Here is a 20,797-nt window from a genome sequence, read left to right as displayed (position 1 = left end):
TTTTTTTTTGTTTTTTGCTAATTGGATTTTGGTGTTCAATATAATTTGCTAAAACTAAGTTTCTATATGCTGCATCATTATTATGTACAATTTGAGACCGATTTTAGAATGAAATTTGTAAAGTAAGCTAAAAATTCAAATTGATTAGACAATCTACTGCACTCAACTAATTAGAACCCGAAATCAAATGTTTTCTATTTAATAATTTGCAATTTTTTAAATATTAGAACCCGAAATCAAACCGTATTATATCACAAAGTAATGGCCAAAAGACTCAATCTGTCGACAGTATATGCAAACATTACAGTATATGTTTATTTACCTATAATTCGTCTTTGAATATTATAATCGATCTAACTGGCATTTCTGTAACAATTTACCCTCAATTGTGAGATTACATCACAATTCACAAGTAAATATTATGTTTATTCCTTGTTTGGGCGGATATATAAATAGAGGAAACTTAACGCTTTTTTACTTTGGACCAATCGAAAAAGCAAAAAAAAAAAAATGTCTCTGCTCTCTCCTCTTCCTCTGCTCCACACATTCTCCTTCTCCTCCACCGTCGCCACAAAACCAACCGCCTCTAGAATCACTGCTGCTACGCCTTCGAAACTCCGCTTCTCCGTCGTCAACGCGACGCCGGATAATGGAAACAGCGGTGGTGGCGATGACGAGGATCCGTCCTCTTTCAACCCGTTTGGTTTCGTTACTGACAACCCGTCTAGCCGGAGCGCAATTCAGCTACCGGAGTCTCCGGCGGAAGATGGTAACGTCGGTCAAATGCTATACGTAAGTTTCACAGAACCTTCTCAGTTCAATCTTGAACTGTAGTTGAGTTCTTGAAGTTCAAATTATGATTCTTGTTTTTGATACATTTAAGCTGTTTTGATGTGGGTTTTAAAGAGGACTGAAGATAAAGGAAAGGAGTATGGTTCAACTATCAGATCTGGGAAGCTTAGATGGTTTGTGAGAGAGACTGGTAAAATAAAAACATTAGTTACTGTGTTTTCCATCTTCGCTTCATCAAGTATGTTGAATGATCACTGATTAGTCGTCATTCTTCTTTTTGTTTCGGGTAGGATCAAAGGAGAGTCGTCGAGGAACCGTTGTATTTCTTCACGGAGCTCCAACTCAGTCTTTTAGTTACCGGACTGTCATGTCTGAGGTGCTAAACTTGCAACTGAATCATGTGTCTATATGTGGTTTTGAGTTTGTATCTGAATCTTTTAAGGATCTTTCTGTCTGTAATAGATGTCAAATGCTGGATTTCATTGCTATGCACCTGACTGGATAGGATTTGGATTCAGTGACAAGCCACAGCCAGGATATGGCTTTAATTACACAGGTTTGTTGATTTGTGAATTACGAAATCAGTCAGTATATAATGCATTGGTTCTTTTGTTTCTAATAAGTTTTCAATCTTTTCAGAAAAAGAGTACCATGAGGCGTTTGATAAACTGCTGGAAGTACTAGAGGTCAAGTCTCCTTTCTTTCTTGTTGTTCAGGTTCGGATGTTTGTACTGATCCCATCATCTCTGCATCATATTTTAACAGTTCATCAAGACTGAACATATATCTTATGTCTGCATTTGTTGTGGCCTCCCAAGGGGTTTCTTGTAGGTTCATATGGTTTAACATGGGCATTGAAAAACTTTAGCAAGGTTGAGAAACTTGCGATTCTTAATAGTCCACTGACTGTTTCATCCCCAGTTCCTGGATTATTTAAGCAGCTGAGGTGCCAACTCTTTTGCCATATTTGACCACTCTAATTGCGTGTAAACCTTTTGTGGAAGCATCAGCCTTGCTTATCTGTTCATATCTCTTGGCTTATCTAATGGTACATACAATGCATCCACAACTCACAACATACTTGTGTGTCATTTTGTTTTCTGATACAGGATTCCCCTCTTTGGTGAATTCACTTGCCAAAACGCTATCTTGGCTGAGCGGTTCATTGAAGGAGGTAGCCCGTATGTATCAAATTAACTTATACTCATGTGGAATTTATATAGTTATCTAATTCTTTCGATTCTAGAGAAAAAGATATGGATACTGGCTATTGTCTTACCTCAGCTTCAAAATGATATTGATAGAGGCTTTAACCGGACAATTGTCTTATTATCCTATATCTTTTTTGATAGGTACGTCCTGAAGAATGAGAAAGCTGATGTCTATCGTCTACCATATTTGTCAAGCGGAGGACCTGGGTTTGGTACGTCTCTAAACCAAGTTTAATGAATGGAGCATGATACACGTTACTCTAGTTTCTTATTATGATGGTTCCTTTGCAGCCTTGCTCGAGACGGCGAAAAAGATCAACTTTGGAGACACCTTGAGTCAAATTGCAAATGGGTTTTCATCAGGCAGGTATGTGCATTTTAACCTTTTTCAAATTCCCACTGCTACAGATAAGCTTGGTACTTTTGCTGAGATTTGGTTCCTTTGCAGCTGGAATAAACCCATTCTTGTGGCTTGGGGGATAGCTGATAAATACCTACCTCAGTCTATAGCAGAGGAATTTGAGAAACAGAATCCCGAAAATGTCAAGCTTCGGCTCATTGAAGGTGCTGGGCATTTACCTCAAGAAGACTGGTATGAGAATACACAATACTGCTCTGCTCTGCTTTGGTTTTTCTGAATCTTTCTGAATTTTTAACTTTGTATACAGGCCAGAGAAAGTAGTTGCTGCCCTCCGAGCATTTTTCTGACTTTTAAATCCAGAAAACCAAGGAAAAAGGTAATCACAAAGCCTCGTAACAGCCAAATACAGCTAGCAATAGGAGCATCACAAAGCCTTATAGGCATCCCACATTACCAACATACTTTCTTACAAAAAAATGGGAAAAGTGTTAGCTGCCCACACCAAAAAACATCTTGGATTCACTCGGTTCTCTCAACTTTTTCTTCCCTTTGGCTTCTTACCAACTTGGCTAGTAGGTTTCTCTTCAGGTTTCCTCTTCAACGCAGGCTTCGTACCACGACCTCTCGTTTTCACAATTTTCTCTTCAGCCTCGCTATCATCTCCACCATCAGCATCAGCATCATCGTCCTCCTCGTCACTATCTTCTGTTTTTTTCTTCGGTGCAGGCTTCTTACCACGAACACCCCTTGGTTTCTGTCCTTTCTTCGGTTTAGCACTTTCATCTTCTTTCTCAGATTCTTGTTCATCTTCTTTGGATTTCACACATCGTTTACCCGGTCTAACCTTGGCTGCTTTCTCTGCGTCTTTCCCAGAAAGTTTCTGCAGCTCTGGAACATAAGCTGTTGTCTACAAAAATAAGAACCAAACACAAAATATTTCTTCAGTTTACTAAACAAATCAATCAGACACAAAGAACAACAACTAACAATACCGAGATATACTTACCCTTCCACCAGCAGTGATGAAATCAATCTTCTTCCCTGCAATAACCAAAACAGACTTCATTGCCAACTTACATAAATCGAACAAATGACAATTCACTCTCATATCATGGGGATTATCAACTGCAGTTGGAGGTTGAAGACCAACGGATCAGAAATCTTTATGAACTGTTGCAGGTAGATAAAGAGTTTTGAGTGTGAAATCGGGGATTCGAACCATCAACGAAGGCCTTTCCTGGCTTCTTTTCCCTATCATGAAAAATCCAGTTACTAGGAAACTGACTACTGTCTGCATCAACTTCCACAGCTTTTTCTATCACCTGCAAGAACCCATTTTCCCTTCATCAAGATTATAGAAAGATGGGTCGGAAAAGCTTACCATTAACTTTCCCTGGTTTTTTCCCCCACCGAAAATGAAATAACCATTCAACAGGAAACTCTTTGCTATCAGCACTGACTTGAACCGCATGTTGAATGACCTACAAATGCGGATTTTTTTCTTTCTTTCTAAATCCCCCAATACGCAATGCATCATGCATAATAACAGAGCCTTTGTCAATCCCATGTTTTGTAGGTAATGTTTTAAGAGTTACCTCTTTGATGGATGTGTGCAAAGCTTCACATTGCTCTTTGGAGAGGCTAGAAGCAGTCTGCAACGGGTGGATTCTGGCCTGAGAAAAACAAAGACTATTAGAATTACTCGCACAGCATGTAAACAGTTTCTTCCGTCATCAAATGTACAGAGTTGAGATCAAAAGTGGATACTTTGTGAATCAAATGTGTGGTTACAGAGATGCTTTACTTCATTTCAAGTGTAAGAGTGTAAAGCTTACTTACTTGGTACAGCACTTCATCAGCGATCCAATTCCCAATACCTGAAATAAAACCCTGCAAAATGGAAGAGATACATAATCCTGTAAATGAGAACTTTTATATAAAAGAGAGGAACACAACTCTAATATAAACTTTGCAATATAAAAGAAGATCATTTCAACCGCAGGCTTTAAAATGTCATAATAGCCAACTTTTAATTGTTGTGATAAGTGTTTAGGACAAGAAAGATCTACACAGATACATAAAAGTAAAAGGAAAACTGCATTTAAACTCTGAACCTGATCAAGTAGTAGAGGTTTTATGGTTATTTTCTTTTTAGCAAAGCTTTCAGCAAATTCCTCAACTGTCATAGGCTCCAATAATGCATCAGGCCCAAGCTCTGATATCGGACGCACAGAAGTTGGCTGCAAGCATACATCAATTAAACAATCACTAAGTATCTGCAGTGAAGCTTATACTAAAGCAAAATAACTCAAGATCTAAGCATTTATACATTTGCTAGAAGTCGAACTTTGGCAAATCTCCTCTTATCAGTAAATGAAAGCTCCAGACCATCATCAAGCTGTACAGAAAATCATAATCCATTGTGATTAAAGCACATTTTTCAGGTTCGTGATCAGTTAAAGGAAAACTATAAATTTCTCAACCTCGACGAAGAACTTTGAGTACTTAGATGGCCACTCCTCTGAGTCCTTTACAGCAGACCTAAACAAGCATTGTAATACATATCAATCTCATCCAATGAATCTTATTATAATTAACAAAGAAAATGTAATAAGAACTTCAAAGACTCCCTAAACCTCACCTCTTATACTTAGTAACTGCAACGCCTTTGATATAAATAGCACCAGCCATACCTGGAAGAACACACAAACAAACAAAATCAAAACCAAATGTACGTTTTAAGAAACAATAAAGCCAAACACTTTCACTTCTTTTTAAAGAATCAAAGCAAAAAGATTTAGCATTGAACTCTAAACAGTCCTGAATTTTAACAAATGTCCGATTTTGATGTACATTGACTCCATCAAATGTCCTGAATTTTAGATAAAATGGAAAAGTAACACCCTGAATATAGATAGATACCTAAAGATCACTCACAGAACCAAAACCAATCTAAGTTCTAAATTACAATAAAGCTTAACACTTTCACTCCCTTTAGTCAAATGTTCAATTCTGATGTGAGTTGATTCCATCAAAAGTCCTGAACTTTAAGATAGTAGAACGGAAGAGGGTAAAACCCTAAATTTGTAATTACCGAATTGGAAAGAAGGGAATGGCGGGGAATCTAACTCGAGCCAGAGGTTTTTGCCCTTTCGGCGAGCAGAGACGATGGTTTTGCCGAGGATTGAGTTTTGGAAATCGGACGGCGAGATTCCATCGATCACTTTGGTGTCGTCGGCGATGATCACTCGCTTTATCTTCTTTCCAAGACAATTTTCCTCTATTGCTCTCCTCGCCGCCTCTACCTCCGGTAGCTCCGGCATGGTTTTTTCCTCGTCGGCGAAATTAGGGTTTTTGTTCTCTTTTGCTCCCCTTGGCGCGCTTTTATTTCCAAGACCTTTTTTTTTATCTCTTCGTTATGACTTGGTCCAGTTGGTGGAGTAATTAATTATCTAAATTTATTATTTTTGTTTTTTAATTTGATGTTAAAAATAAAAATAATTAGCTAAATTATTTCGGTATTGAATTTGAAACTTCTCCCGTAATTGGTAGCTCCAAGCACTGGTGGTAGTCCTTGTAACGATGTACAAAACTATCTTGGACCTGCAAAAACAGCCGTCTCTTTCTAAGAACCGTCAACATAACATCTAAACCCTGTAAAAACCGGAGGAAGAAAAGGAGCTATAGGTCCGCGATTCCCCAAAATTTGTCCTATAGGCAGTGAAGCCAAATCCTCCGTCTCGCCGTCCAGCTGAGCCTCATGCAAGGTAGTCGCCTCTCCTTCCACCACTCGGACAACCTCATCTGGGCACTCCACCTAATTCTCAAAAACATGCACATTCCTGGCTTTCCAGATGTACCACATCAACCAAGGAAAAGTCGCAACCTTTGAACCTGGGTTAGTAGGACCCAAAAAGTGATCCACATTTAAGTATACTGATGCAGTCGGGAAAAGATGCAGACCCACCGATACATGAGCTAAAGCCCAGACCTGGCGGGCAGGCGGACACAAAAAAATTGCATGATTGATATCCTCCTCATCCGCCCCACACCTTGTACAACTGGCATCACAATTCACCCCCCGACGCCTCAAATTTGCCGAAACCGAGATACTACCCCTTAAAACTTGCCACATGAAATGTTTTATTTTCGGTGGACATTGAACCTGCCAAACCTTAGCAAGAAGAGGAGTAATCTCTGGACCAGATCCAAGAGCCTGAAAAGTACCCTGAACTTACGTAAAAGTACCCTGGCTTACGTAAAAGTAGCTAATTAACAAACCAAATCACTCTCTCTTCTTTCTCCACGATTTTGTTCGCCCTAGCCGCCCCAAAAAAAAATTGAACCCGCCGGTGACCGGCGTCCGGTGGCTTCCACAGCACCGACGCCGGTCTCCCTTCTCCTTTCTTCCCCTGTTTCTCTTTTCTCTTTTGGTTCTTCTACTTTCGCGGCAAAGAGCTGAGTTCGAGGCGGAGAGATCTTAGATCTGATTTTGTGTTGTCATCGGCAGGAAAAGAGGATGTGATGGAGCTTGTAGAAGACACCAGATCTTCTTCTTTTAGCCTTCGACTTAGGTTTTCCCGGCATGATTTTGGTCTGGATGGATCGATTTTATCTCTCTCCTACGGCTCTTCGTGTTGGCAAATTTCTGGTGCGGAGCTTCATGGTGGGGAGTCTCTCAGTAGCTGTTCAGAGTGGCTGCGGCGGTGGTGTTGTGGAGGTTTCATAGCGGATCCATTTGAGGCTTTGATGTGGCTCTGTTGGTGGCTCAGTTTATGTTGCCTTGTGTGTAGCTGTTTGTTGTTTGTTGTGTTTTTGTTCAGGCTGCGACTTTGGCAAAGTGGGGAGGAGTTAATGAGACATGGTGTTTGAAACCGTGAAAGATGATTTGCTCGGCCACTTTGGTTTTAGCTTTTGTCTCCCCTGGGGGAAGTGTGTAGGGGAGTCTGATGTTGTGAGTAAGGTGGAGCCGACTTATTCATCTCTCGTGCTAGCAACAACATTGGATTCTGATGAGCATTTCCCAAGCCGCTAGTGTTGTCACTTGATTGATCAATGGTGGTTTAGGTCTGTGGTTTTTAACTACAATTTTCGAGCGTTTTCGTGATCGAGAAAGCTGTAGGTACTAGGTTTGAAGACTGCCTTGATTGCGTATGGTCGCGGCAATTTCAAGTTCATGTTGCGCTCTGCATTTGTCTTTCTCTATGGTGGTTTCTTTCGTCTCATCTTACTGTGCTTTGTTGTGTGTGCTTGCTTGTTGCTGTTCCGTTTTCTTTTTGCATTGTAGGTTTTTGGTCTTTTTCTGCTACCTGTATTTCTCTGTAAACTTCTGTCACAAACGAAAATTGGTAGAAAACTTAACCTTTTACAAAAAAAAAAAAGTACCTTGAACTTCTAACCGTGCCGTCTCATACCCAGATTGAACCGTATATTTCACAGTTTTTGTAAAGTGCCAACCCAAATAATCTGCCCTCAAACGACTATTAAGAGGTATAGCCTCAATCAAAGCAACATCCACAGGATCAAAATGCTCAATGAGCAGGTCCCTCCGCCAAGAATTCGTTTGACGATCAATGAGATGAGTCAAACAGAGATTTGGGTCCTTAAAAGGACCGTTACTTAAAATTGGTCTTGGGAATTGAGCCGGAACCCAGGGATCTTTCCATATAGAAATGGAGGACCCTGAGCCGACCCTTGTAATAAAAAATGTTATAAATATTATCCAGCTGTATTACCTATCGTGATGTGTAATCTTTTCATGAATTATCCTTCTTCTAAAGACAGCTTAATCTTATTAAATTTTCTATTTTTTCCTTTACTTAAAAGGAAAAAGTTAAAGAGAATTTGTTAAAAATACACTTTTTGATATACTCCTTTTTAAAAATACCCCATTTTTTGGCCATTTTTATTTTTGTCCTCTTTTAATTTTTAATGATCATTTTACTCTTAAATGAAAATATTTTAATCAATAAAAAGAAAAACAAAATTTTCCCGCCAAAAAAATTTCCGACATATTTTCCCGCCAAAAAAATTTCGAAAAAAGTTTCTCGATTCGACAAAAAAAATTTCCCGCCAAAAATTTTCTCGCCAAAATTCTACCTTATAAAAACCTTATAAACATTTTGTAAACGCTTTTACAAGATTTTTAAAAGAGTTTTAAAACGATTTAAAAGGTTTTTAAAAGGTTTTTTAAACATCTTATAAACACTTTTACAAGGTTTTTAAACACCCTTGTAAACGCTTTTACATGGTTTTTATAAGGTTTTTAAAAAGTTTTCAAAACGTTTTTAAAAAGTTTTTTAAACACCTTGTAAACGTTTTTACCAGGTTTTTAAAAGCGTTTAAAAGGTTTTTAAACACCTTGTAAATGCTTTTACAAGGTTTTTAAAAGCGTTTACAATGTTTTTATAATGTATAAATTTCAAAAAATTTGGCAGGAAATTTTTTCGATTTTGGCAGAAAAAAATAATTTTTGACGGGAAGTTTTTTCGATTTTGATGACTGTACATTATTGCTGTCACTCAAAAAAGGTAATTTGGTCATTTTATACATAAAGAGAGATAGTTTTATAAATGGTCAAAATGGAAGTTATTTTTAAAAAGGGGCATGGAAAAATGAGCATTTTTTAGAATGGCCCAAAGTTAAATCTCTAATAAAGTCTTAATTATCAACTTTTTGTGTACATAGGCACATGGAGTTAAAGTGTGCAAAAGGCTTGGTATAGGGTGGGCTTTACACTAATACCATTGGAGGTTGAAGCTCTTTTTTTTTTTTTTGTCAAACATTTGCCTTCATTCATTCAAAATAGAAAACCAGTGCCAGTACAGAGAAGAAGCAAAATACCAAAGTTTGAGACATTACAATAAAAGACAATCCCCAATGCCAAAAGTAGTAAACAAATGTCATCGATTTTGGATCCAAGAGAGCTATGAACCAAAAGCTTGGAAGCCTAAAGGCACATGTGAGATCATGGAAAATCGAGAGGCCATCCTCGAGAGATTCAAAGGACAGATTAGTGGTCATGGTCATTAGACATTGTGATGTTGAGAAGAGATTCTGTGTGTCGATGTCCATCGGGGCGATAGGTACCCACAGTAACAGCACAACAAGGAATCGGGTGACTATGTTGTTGTAGTCAGATAAGGATTGCTTTAACAACCAAAGCATAAGATTTGGATCATTCTTAGAAGTCATAATAGAAGCTTGGATGCATGTGAAAGAGGTGGTTGGGAGACGACGCTTGAAATCATCAGATTACCAGCTTGATTGGTAGCCGTTATTGAACATAAGACGTTCAAAATCACGCATACCACTTTTGCTAGAACCGTACGAGGAGCAAAAACCATATACTCGTATGCTTTTAAAAACAAATTTCAATCTCCTAGAATCAACTAAAGCCAGGATCCGAACAAGATGAATGAATAGCCATAACAACATTGTTGTTACCTTTCTCCAATGGGTTCTTCGACCATTGAGTAGAGGGTAGAGCAACAAAGCTTGACAATGGCAAAACATGGACAATGAGAAAGAGGACTTGGGCTTGCTAATTTCCCCATCTCAAGAAGAGCATATGGATTTAATTCGTTTTTGGGCTAATGGGCCTTTCTTGAAACCTAAGTCCACTAGGGAAACCCCTAGGTTCCCAAGAGAGAGACGCTATGGAAGTTGGTTCTATTAGCCGCCTGAGTTTTGCGGAGATAGCTGCGGTGCAGGGGATTTCTCCGATGAGTGAGAGATCGGCGGGGCCAAGCAGTGACTAGGTCCACTGTGGAAAATCCTAGCTTTAGAACCGATTGCCAAGATGAGAAGAAATTGTAATGGTTGCCCAGAAATAACAGAGAAGTTTGCGGTGCAGGAAGCATCTCCGGTGAGTAACAGAGCGGCGGGAACAACCAGTTCCTTCGATTTTGTTCGACGATGAAATCTAAGTCCACTGGAGAAAATCCTAGATTCACGATAGATTGCCATAGAGAGGGATGATTAAATTTGCTTCCCGAGTTTTGCGAAGAGAGACTCTCCGATGAGTGAAGATCGGCGGGAGCATGCGAGGGTCTTGGTTTGAATCGGGAGAAACTTTTATTAGAGTTTGATAAGAGTTAAAAATGAGGAAAAATTAGGGAAACAACTTGAAAAAAGACAAACAAAAGGGGCCAGAAATAAGCTGAACAAAAGAGGGAACAATTGGATCCAGAAGCCGGCGAGCCTGCGAAGCTACGTCGGAAAGTTTGGTTGGGAAAGTCTCCTCGGAGAGTTTTTTATGCTCACGGAGGTTGAAGCTCTATTGCCTTAAACTTGCGATAGATAATAGTCATAAGTTCATAACTGTATATTTTTATGCAAATATGAAAAAATAAAATGGAAAAGAACATGTTGTTGATGTACTGTAAAAAGAAGCTTGATAATATTGTGTTATGCTTTAACTTGGTCGTATGTATTGTGTTCTCTCTTTTACTTTTTACCCGTTTTGATAAGTTAATGGGATCAAAACAATTAATCGTGTTAAACAATTAAAAAACGAAATTGAAGCTAATAGTGTTATAATTAAGGATATTTTTGAATTTTGATTCCGACTATCAACTAGAAAGCCTCTGTTTCCCCAACTTTGAATGTAGAGCGTTTCTGCTTGGCTAATATACAAGATCAAATAACTCTTTTGCTCTCATAAAAAACGATTTCAAAATTTTTGTGTTTTTATGAAGGGTAATTAGGAGTTTTTCTTTCAACATTCAACCATAGCTCTCTTGTGCCCAACTTTCAGTATGGTGAACATCTAGTTCTCAAATACTTTATGGCCCAACATATTTATTTCTAAATATTTCATATTGCATATTCTATTTTAACTTCAATTACCAAACACAATTAAATATTCTAAAACTTTCCATAAGCAATTATTTCAAAAGTTCTAAGCCTAACCAATCGAAATATTTGGTGTACAGTAGTATAATGAAAATTGTAAATTCGGTATTTCATATGTACATTATGATTATTTTGTATATTTGATTTAGTCTATACTAGTAGAGTTTAATGTATAAATATAAATTTTAATTATAATGTGAATATTATTGTGAATATTATTGTGAAGTTACAAATGTGTTTAGAAAAAATAGTATAAGAATTTATATAAGATTTTGAGTTCTTCTTAATATCTATACTAGGTTTGGATCCGCACGTGCGTGCGGAGTTATTTTTGCATAATTTTTAAAAAAATATAATTGTCAAGCGATCAAACCCGTCTAATATGTCTGATTGTAACGTTTAAATTTTTTTGACCGGAAAAAACACTATTCCTCTTAATTCACATGAATAAATAGTATGTCCTCATATGTTCTGCTTGAATGTTTGTTCTCAAAATTCTCGTCCCGTATTTTGTCATACATGAATATACCCAAACAAAATTCTCATAACCTGATTATTATGGAACTAATTCGAACGATTTCCTAAAATATAATAAATCTGTTGTTTAATCTTTTTTTCTTCCTAATATGGAAAGTAGGTTAGTTTGGCAATATACATTTTCTTCAATTATTGAATGAAATATTTCTTAGTTATACTAATGACAATTTAATGTATATAATATAGTAAGAGAAGGGAAAATAATAAAATGGGATATAAAGTATTTTATATAGGAGATACAAGAAGGTATTTTATTAAGGAGAATTCTATAAATTTGGATATTTTCAGTTTTTTAAGTAATATATGTGTCCGTAATTGATGGAGAAATAAAATTACAAAATTGTTTCGTGAAGGGGAAGACTATATAATTGGTCATTAAATCCCTTATATAATTGGTTTTAGTTTGTATATCACTAGATTTAGTAAATTTTAATTGGTCATTAGATCCTTATATATCTCAGCTATTGGTATAATATTATTACTTGTTTTCTTTTTTACTGGACTGGATTTTCTAAATTTTAAGATTTCTGTAAAAACACTATAACAATTTATTTATATATAATGTTTAACTACATAGTTATCCAAATTAAAGTATATATTCATGTCATTTCAATTGGTGATCATATATTCTTTTGGACAAATATAGTTATTTTTTTTAGCAAAAGAATAAACATTGAGCCAGTTTCAAATGATCTTGGATTCTTTCACCATTAGAGCTTTATAAAATTATTAGAAAGGTAATATTATTTATATTTCTGAAAATATAATTTTAAATATATATATATATTTTTTACATCTCATAATATAATTATATTATTATATTACAATTCATAGTGAAATTAATTTAATTTTGAAAATATATAGGGGTAATATTTATCAAATTTTGAATAATATTTACCAATTTTAGAATTTATAGGTACAAAATATTTTGTATATAAATAAATTGAATAGCAATGGTAGTTGACAAAAAAAAAAATATATATATATATATATAACAGTGACAGTTTTATGTAATTTTATGGAATACTAAAGGTGAATACTAAATTGGCTATGAAGCTTTCTGGCAACGACATTTCAGCTTTTTCTCCAGAATGCTTTTCTTTTAATATATAGGGGATATTTTAATAATCTGTTTTGAGAGTCAAAAACTAATTTCTTTTTAATGTCATAAGCTAAAAATAAATAATAACATGTTACATAGACATATACTAATAACAATTAAATAATGAGTTACACCTAATTATAACGAGATAAAGACTAAATATATACATATATTATGTATATTATTAGATTAACGTGATAAATTACAAAATAATCATTATATATATATATATATATATAGGGAGATTTACTCAGATGTTATACATTTTAGGTAATATTACCAGAATCTACAAATCTTTTTTTATTACTAGAATATTTCAGGTATTTTCAAAATACCCAGCGTGTCTTTGTTTTATGTTACAGGAAAAAACATAATTAGAAAAATGTCATTGCCACGTCAAAAATCGTTGACGTGTATTAAATAACTCAGCCGTAACGCGTTACAGAGGTAATGACAGCTGAGTTATAGGGATGTTGCGGGTTTTGAGTAAGACTGGACGGCTGACTTAGGGCATAACTCAGGCAAGCGTTACGGCTGACTTATTGAAATTTGGCTGAGTTATGCTATATAACTCAGTCGTCCTTACGGCTGAGTTTTCACCCGATGGTTGAGTTGTCCAAATTTTGGCTGAGTTATCACTACGACACGACTAAATTAACTTTTTCTGGCTGGCTGAGTTGTGAAAACCGACTAACTTATGAGATGTAGTTACGGTTGAGTTATGGTTAAAAACTATAACTCAGCCGTGATAAGCTGACTTATCGTACAGTTCGGCCATTTTACGGCTGACTTAGTAGCAAAAGATTAGTTACTAGAATATTATACAGTTACGGCTGACTTATTAAACGATACGGCAGAGTTACATATTTTCAGTTGATTAAGCGGCTGAATTTGGCAGTCATTTTTTTGCTTTTAATTATTGTAATGTTATTCATGTTGCAGCTGAGTTATAATCTTGTTTGATGGCTGATTTAATTAGGCTGATTTACATGTTTGTTTGGTGGCTGACTTTCCACTTCGGACGCATCATCCATATCAGCATTCCATGTCATCATCTTCTCCGGAAATACGAAATGTCGTTTTTTTACTTCCATCTTCTTCACCTGGTTCAAAAGTGAAGTTCTTTACCTTCTTCTTCACCTTTTTCTTTACCTTCTTCTTCACGTTGTTCTTCACTTCTTAATTTTCCTCATTCTTATTAATTTTCCTCATTCTTCTTCATTTTCTTTCATGGATCCAGTTCCGGTAATTGTGGTATATGGTAATTGGGTAAAGAAACACAAATATGTATTTAACACTGATGATAGAGGGTGTAGAGTTGTGCATATAGATGCGGAAACAACGCACGACAAGTTTGTGAAGCTTGTTCTCGATGATTACGGATTGAACGCGAGGAAGGATGAAATGGCTAATAAGTCAGACACGAAGCATTATAACTCTGCCCGGCTGAGTCAGCCATCATATGAATCTAAGAGACCTTTTGTTTCCCTTAAGTATTTATAACTCAGCCGTCGAGTAATAAAATTCAGCTGTTTACTTTTATTTTGTTGTTATAAGTCAGCCACAAAACATTTTAACTCAGCCTTCATATGAATCTATGAGACCTTTCGGTTTTCCTTAAGTATTATAACTCAGCCGTGAAGTAATATAAATCAGACGTTCACTTTCAGCTTATTTATTGTTATAAGTCAGCCACCAAGCATTATAACTCAGCCGTCACATGAATCTACGAGACCTTTCGTTTTCCCTTAAATATTACAACTCAGCCGTGAAATAATATAAATCAGACATTCATTGTCAATAATAACGTGGAATCATATAAAATGTTCTGGTCCCTGGCCTGAGTGGATGTACGGATCTAGGTCCGGAACCTCTTAGTAATTCAAAAAAAATAATAATAATAAAAAAATAAAAATAATAATAATAATAATAATAATAATAATAATAATAATAATAATAATAATAATGGTTTGTTGGGGTTTTAGTACATTTATGAAACTTAATTGTGGGTTTGATACAGTCACTATTTACAATAACAAAAAGTGGGTGTTAAGAGATAGAAGTGATAAGAGATAGAAATTTATGTGGATGAGGGGTATTTGACCATTTTTACTTAAAAGCCCTCCATCGATTTATTTGGGGAAGAAAGAGGAGAGAGAAGAAAGAAGAGAGAGGCAAGAAAGAAAATGGGTGGGATCTTGATTTTTTTGGATGTCTTGTTTTTTTTTGTTTTATGTTTCTTTCTCTTTCTATATATATTAATATTTTTATTTATTTTTCTTTTCATTACAATCCCCTTTTCCTAATTATTCAATTATTTATTAATATATCTTTTGTTTCCAAAATTTTTCTACATACAAAAAAACTATGTATTTTTCTTTATAATTTGATATGCATTTTGTTATAATGATTTCAAATATAATTTTATTCAAAATATCTATAATGTATTTGTGTACGGTTTAAATCATTCAGCATGTTGGATAGATTTAAACCATCCATCAATATTTGTGTACAGTTCAAACCATCCACCATGCTGTCCAATAATATTTGTGTACGGTTTAAGCCATCCAACATATTTGATAGATTAAACTCGTCTAACAATATTTGTGTACGGTTCAAACCATCCAACATGTTAGATAGATTCACACTGTCCAACAATATTTGAGTACGGTTTAAACCATCCAGCATGTTGGATAGATTTAAAACGTCCAACAATATTTGAGTACGGTTTAAACCTTCCAACTTATTAATAGATTCAAACTATCCAACAATATTTGTATCCGTACAAAAAATCTATGTTTTTTTCTTTATAATTTGATATGCATTTTGTTTGATGATTTTATTTCATAATATTAAATATTTTTTACAAATTTTGTATCCGTACACATTATTAAATGTACAGATGTCTGTACACATTATTAAATGTACAAATGTCTGTACACATAATAAATGTACAGATGTAATTTGTTTAATTTTTAGGATTTCAAATGTCTGTACTGCAATGGTTTTGTAAAAAGTACATTTGTACACTTAATAAAGTGTATAAACATCTGTACATTTAAAAAAGTGTACAGATACAAAGATGTATATAATATATTAAAAAAATATTAAACAAAATTCATATCAAATTGTAAAGAAAAAATATAAAATTTTTTTGTATCTAAGAAGTTTTCTAAAAAATATTATATTAACAATTATTTGAAAAAATCAAGAACAAGAGAGAAAAGAGAAGTAATGGCATGAGATGTAATTAAATAGGATTTTGAATGGCAAAAAAAGGCTGTAGAAATAGCTGAACAGTGGTTTAATTAGATGGGTTTTTCTAATTGTAAATAGTGAATGTATGGATTTTCAAATTAAGTTTCAAAAATGTATGTTTTTGCCAATTATCCCTAATAATAATAATAACGTGGAATCGTTTTCTGATGTGTATTTTTTTAATATTTTCGAAATTAAAAATAAAAAATTAACCCAATGGGTAAATTGTAATTACACCTAGAGCACTAAATATCTGAGCAATTTTTTAAAAATTTTTAGATACTAGAAATAAACCAACTTTTGGAGTATCCTTCTATATTAAATGGGAGGTACAAAGATGAAACTAATCTTAAAATGTATAAAAATTATATTCAATTGCCATTAGAAAAAGTTAATTAAGCTAAGTTAATTAATTAAATAAAGATAATTAATTTAAAAATAAAAAATGCTGACAGATCAAATATAAATAAATCTAGAAAAATAAAAAAAATATATTTTCTCTCTCTCTCTCATAAATTATGGACGAAAATTACTAAATATATTTTTTAAAAATAGAAACCAATCATAATTTCAAAAACTAAGATTTTATATCCAAGTACACAATATAATTATTTTTAATAACTAAATTTCGAAAATTTTGTTAAGATTTCAAATTATGATTCTCCTATCATCTTTATTTTCTTTTATTTACAAATTGTTTGGAATTTTCATATAATACTTATGATTAGTAAAATGCAGAATTTTTTCTGCATATGTTGTGATTTGAATTTTTTAAAACGAATATATATTAATCAATCTAGAAAATGTGTGTTTTAATTTCTACATTGGCCGGTTGGTAAAACTAAATTTATATAGATGATAAATTAATAATTTTTCTTTGTTCACAATTATAATATTAAAACTAATACTTCATATTTCACAAAATAATGATGCAAATACAACAAACAAACAATATAAAACTGTAATATACATCAAAAAATAATATACTATAATATTCTAAAATAATTAGTATTCAAAAAGAAAAATAGATTTACATAACAATTAAAATAAATATTATCTCAAATAAAATAATTTTTTTAAAAAATATAACAATAATTATTATTATTATATTAGATTTTTTTTTAAAATGTTGACCCGTGCTTAAAGCACGGAGTATCTCTTATTATCTGATTAATTCTTTCATATATATATATTAATGTGTAGTTATATCTTTAGTCCAGCAATTAAAAGATTGAACGGATGTTTATTAAAACTACGATCAGTTAATGAAATAAGAAAATGTGATTTAAGGTCCATTTAACACTATTACATTTGTTAAGCAGTAATTTCTAAGTTAGCGTGTCGGCTGTCGATTCAAGTTAATGTTTTCATTATGTTCCACGCTTAAACATAAGAATTAGGTTATATAGCTGCCATTTTGAAAACTTCTAGCCACCACACCTCGTTTTGTCTTCGTCTCAGCTCACCGCTACTACAACGGTTCAACGTTTAGTCACACTCGCACAAAAAATTTCACCTTCGCTACTTCTCTTCGTCCACCGCACGTGTTGAATTTATTCGCCTCTTCCACTAATTATTCCGACAACAATACCATGACAATGCAAGTTGTGCAGTCTTGTTTTTTTTTTTCTATAAATAAGAATCGATCGATGAAATATATTTTTGTCTATTTACTATACAATGGGTACAGTCCAAGGTCTAGAGCCAATATAAAGGAAATATACGAATATGAATATATTCCATTTTCATTATTTTTCGGGGACTTGCTGAAAATTCGGTTTGGACTTTGGACGTCACTAATCTTCTTTTTTTTTTTTCTTTTTTTTTTTTTTTGTGTGCACCACGTCACTAATTTCTTCATAAAGGTTTTGTTAAACCTATTTGAGTCATGAAATCTTAAAGTCACACGATATATATAGGCAATAGCTTTCAGAAGAAGAAGATCTAATAAATAACAAGTTCACATTTTGCTGACAGCTGACGAAAAAGTAAACAATTACAACGTCAAAATAGTAATAGCAATACAAAACCTAAAGTACAGAAGTCCCTATCACGATGATATATAAATAAATATTTTGTTTATTTTTCTTTGGCCGTTGTTTGGTATCTCTCTCTCACACCTCCTCCCCTATCTTCTTTTTCTTTGTTTGTTTAGAAAAGGGAGGGAGGGAGGCAGTGAGAAAACACAGACACAGACATACTATCTCTATATCTTCTCCCCACCAATTCACTGTTTCTTTTGATTTTTTTTTTTTTTAATAAGAAAATCTATAATTTCACAGATCGGTTTTTGTATTTTGTGTGTTTGTTTTTATAAACATGTTTAGTCGTTACAAAAGAAGGAGAAAAACAGAGGTCATGGAAAAAAGAAACGAAGAAAGATGGGCAGCTAGCCAACTATCTCTGGATCTGATTGTTGAGATCCTCAAGAAACTCCCTTCAAAGTCACTTGTAAGGTTTCGGTGCGTCTCGAAGGAATGGTCAACCATTATCAGCAGCCGTAGAGACTTTATCGAGGCGATCGTGGCTCGATCTTTATTAGCTCAGCAGCAGAAGCCTCCCCTGTTCGTCTTCCACCATTGTGTGCCTGAACCTTTCTTCACACTCTCGTCTACTTTCTCTGAGAGCATCAAAGACGCGGTATCAATCTTTGCATCACCCGGCTGCACTTTTTTCGAGTATCAGTACGTCAGAGGCTTGATCTGTTGTTATTCGACTTCTTATCAGTTGTTTACGATATACAACCCTACCACGAGACAATCCCTTCGTCTACCCGTGATCGAAGACCCGGTGACAGAGTTCCGGCGATGTGTCTGTCACTTTGGATACGACGCTGTCATGGATCAATACAAAGTTATGTCCATAGTTTTTGATGTCCGAGAGTTTACGCAGACTTTTCATGTTTTCACATTGGGACGGAGTCAACAATCTTGGAGGAGAATCAAAGGCATTGATGATGAGAAACTCCTTCCAAGCGTCGACGGGGTTTGCATCCACGGGACTATCTATTACGGAGCAACTAGGATTACGAAAAAAGGCCAACTGTGCTTAAACTGATGACATTCGGAGGACTTTGGACTGTGGTGAAACTGTATTGCTCAGTTTCGACATCAGGTCCGAAAGATTCTATCATGTCTTGGCTCCAGAGCCAATGTTAAAAGCATTGTCGTGTGCCATTGCAAGTTGTCGAACTCTTTTAAACCACAAAGGGAAGTTAGGATGCATTTATTCCGGCAAAGACGAGATATGTATATGGGTTATGGAGAGTGCTCGGAAACAAGAATGGTTCAAGGTTACTTTCGACTTGCCAGATAACCCATTGGGTTGTTTAAAAGGTGCTTTCACTGGATTCTCAGGTGTCACCCCTGCTGGTGAGATCTTCGCGACTCAGAATACGTACTTCTTTCATGAAACCTTGTATGTTTACTACTATGACATGAATCGAAACTTCTTTAGAAGAGTTGAAATCCAAGGTACTAGGCCGGAGAAAGTAACCAGGAAGAATCGTTATGCTGTTACCGTACTTGCGATTCATGATCATGTCGAGAACACAATGTTGTTGTTGTTGTAGGATTCATGTGTATTAATATTAAAAAGTCTTTTTAATATCCTTATTTCTTTACTATATGGACAATGCTTTAATTGCAAGGTTAATTCACAAAAAAAATTTAGGTTGTATATTTTCCCAATTTTTCTTTTTGTGACTCTCTGAGTGTGCTTATAGCCATATAAATCTGCAACCACCGTGAGTCTCTCTTTCTTTTAAGAGTAATTATGTTTGCGAGTGAAGTTTTTGATCCAAATTAAAGGGTTAAACTGCCAGTATCATTTATACAATTTTGACAATTTAATTCTCTTTTTATACAAGACTTCAAAACGTGTCTCATGTAATATATAACTAAGAAGAAAATCCGAATTGTATTAAAAATAAACTCAAACAGCAACAAAGCATATAGACTGTCATACAACGTGTGGAAGTTTCTCTTTTAACCAACTTGTGACCAGAAATTCATACAACCTGTGGAAGTTTCTTTCTTAACAATCTTGTGACCAGAGATTCAGTATCCTCACTTACATAGCAGTCCCTGCAAAGACAAAATCAGGAAAACACAATCTCACATCACGAAAACACAAGCTACTGTACTATTCTATTTATATGAAAAGTCAAACACATTCTATTTATACCATGCCAAGTCTTCTAAAACTGTATCCAAATATCCTGCATTGACAAGGGAGGCCCGATATTCAACAGTTCTCTGTTTTGAGTAATCTGTGACACAAAAATGAAATTAGAGATGGATTCTTGAAGCATTTTAGAAAAGAAACAGTTATAAATTACAATGCAAAGGCTTTGCAAGTAAGATGGACAGTGTTGCAGCACGAGCTGACGCTCCATCAGTAGTACTGATGATGTCAAACAACTCCTCCTTAGAAGTAAGCTTTTAGTACAACTATAACTTTGAGTACAACTACAGTTAATAGTTAATACTATTTTCATTTCAAAATAGATGACTACCATACCTCTGACTCTCAAAAGGAGGTATATGATAGATCCATATTGCCATCGCCAGCTTAATGTCGTAAAATCGGAGCACCCTTCTCGTGGCAAAGTAGAGAGCCAATTTTGAACCGATGCCTACCCCACCTACTCCATTATAACTGTATGAAAAACCATGAATA

General features: G+C 34.7%; 3 protein-coding genes across 5 annotated transcripts; 2 read left to right on the top strand and 1 right to left on the bottom strand.

The window, feature by feature from the left end:
* Window positions 483-4,172, top strand: LOC104778168 (haloalkane dehalogenase 2). The gene is made up of 12 exons (XM_010463785.2): window positions 483-792; window positions 907-982; window positions 1,083-1,168; window positions 1,255-1,348; window positions 1,432-1,508; window positions 1,611-1,738; window positions 1,902-1,973; window positions 2,145-2,215; window positions 2,295-2,370; window positions 2,452-2,595; window positions 2,672-2,740; window positions 3,941-4,172. Exons 1-11 carry the CDS (start codon window positions 511-513, stop codon window positions 2,709-2,711), a joined length of 1,146 nt encoding a protein of 381 aa, XP_010462087.1. The 5' UTR covers window positions 483-510; the 3' UTR covers window positions 2,712-2,740; window positions 3,941-4,172.
* On the bottom strand, window positions 2,678-5,781 carry LOC104742751 (formamidopyrimidine-DNA glycosylase-like). Of its 3 annotated transcripts, none has more exons than XM_019236368.1 (10): window positions 5,459-5,781; window positions 5,006-5,057; window positions 4,848-4,905; window positions 4,694-4,762; window positions 4,479-4,604; window positions 4,204-4,254; window positions 3,960-4,037; window positions 3,746-3,845; window positions 3,371-3,405; window positions 2,678-3,271 (listed from the first exon to the last, which is right to left on the bottom strand). In XM_019236368.1, exons 1-10 carry the CDS (start codon window positions 5,685-5,687, stop codon window positions 2,897-2,899), a joined length of 1,173 nt encoding a protein of 390 aa, XP_019091913.1. In that variant the 5' UTR covers window positions 5,688-5,781; the 3' UTR covers window positions 2,678-2,896. The 3 variants fall into 3 exon arrangements, with proteins under 3 accessions (XP_019091913.1, XP_010462089.1, XP_019091914.1); XM_010463787.2 differs by lacking the exon at window positions 3,746-3,845 and adding an exon at window positions 3,584-3,686; XM_019236369.1 differs by lacking the exon at window positions 3,746-3,845 and having other exon boundaries at window positions 3,137-3,271.
* On the top strand, window positions 18,476-19,725 carry LOC104744096 (F-box protein At1g52490-like). Its single transcript, XM_019235621.1, has one exon. It carries the CDS (start codon window positions 18,476-18,478, stop codon window positions 19,172-19,174), a length of 699 nt encoding a protein of 232 aa, XP_019091166.1. The 3' UTR covers window positions 19,175-19,725.

This window comes from Camelina sativa, chromosome 14 (genome assembly GCF_000633955.1).
Source record: "Camelina sativa cultivar DH55 chromosome 14, Cs, whole genome shotgun sequence".
Classification (NCBI taxonomy): domain Eukaryota; kingdom Viridiplantae; phylum Streptophyta; class Magnoliopsida; order Brassicales; family Brassicaceae; genus Camelina; species Camelina sativa.
This window is presented reverse-complemented; position numbering and strand designations above follow the sequence as displayed.

Bases quoted from the DNA above. Each gene is read 5' to 3' on its own strand.
- LOC104778168 (XM_010463785.2), top strand. From the start codon at position 511: ATGTCTCTGCTCTCTCCTCTTCCTCTGCTCCACACATTCTCCTTCTCC. The intron at 1,739-1,901 runs GTGCCAACTCTT...TTTCTGATACAG, and splicing joins GGATTATTTAAGCAGCTGAG to GATTCCCCTCTTTGGTGAAT. The intron at 2,371-2,451 runs GTATGTGCATTT...GTTCCTTTGCAG, and splicing joins AATGGGTTTTCATCAGGCAG to CTGGAATAAACCCATTCTTG.
- LOC104742751 (XM_010463787.2), bottom strand. From the start codon at position 5,687: ATGCCGGAGCTACCGGAGGTAGAGGCGGCGAGGAGAGCAATAGAGGAA. The intron at 4,255-4,478 runs GTTCAGAGTTTA...TCCATTTTGCAG, and splicing joins AACCTCTACTACTTGATCAG to GGTTTTATTTCAGGTATTGG. The intron at 3,406-3,583 runs GTTCGAATCCCC...TGGTTATTGCAG, and splicing joins AGGAAAGGCCTTCGTTGATG to GGAAGAAGATTGATTTCATC.
- LOC104744096 (XM_019235621.1), top strand. From the start codon at position 18,476: ATGGAAAAAAGAAACGAAGAAAGATGGGCAGCTAGCCAACTATCTCTG.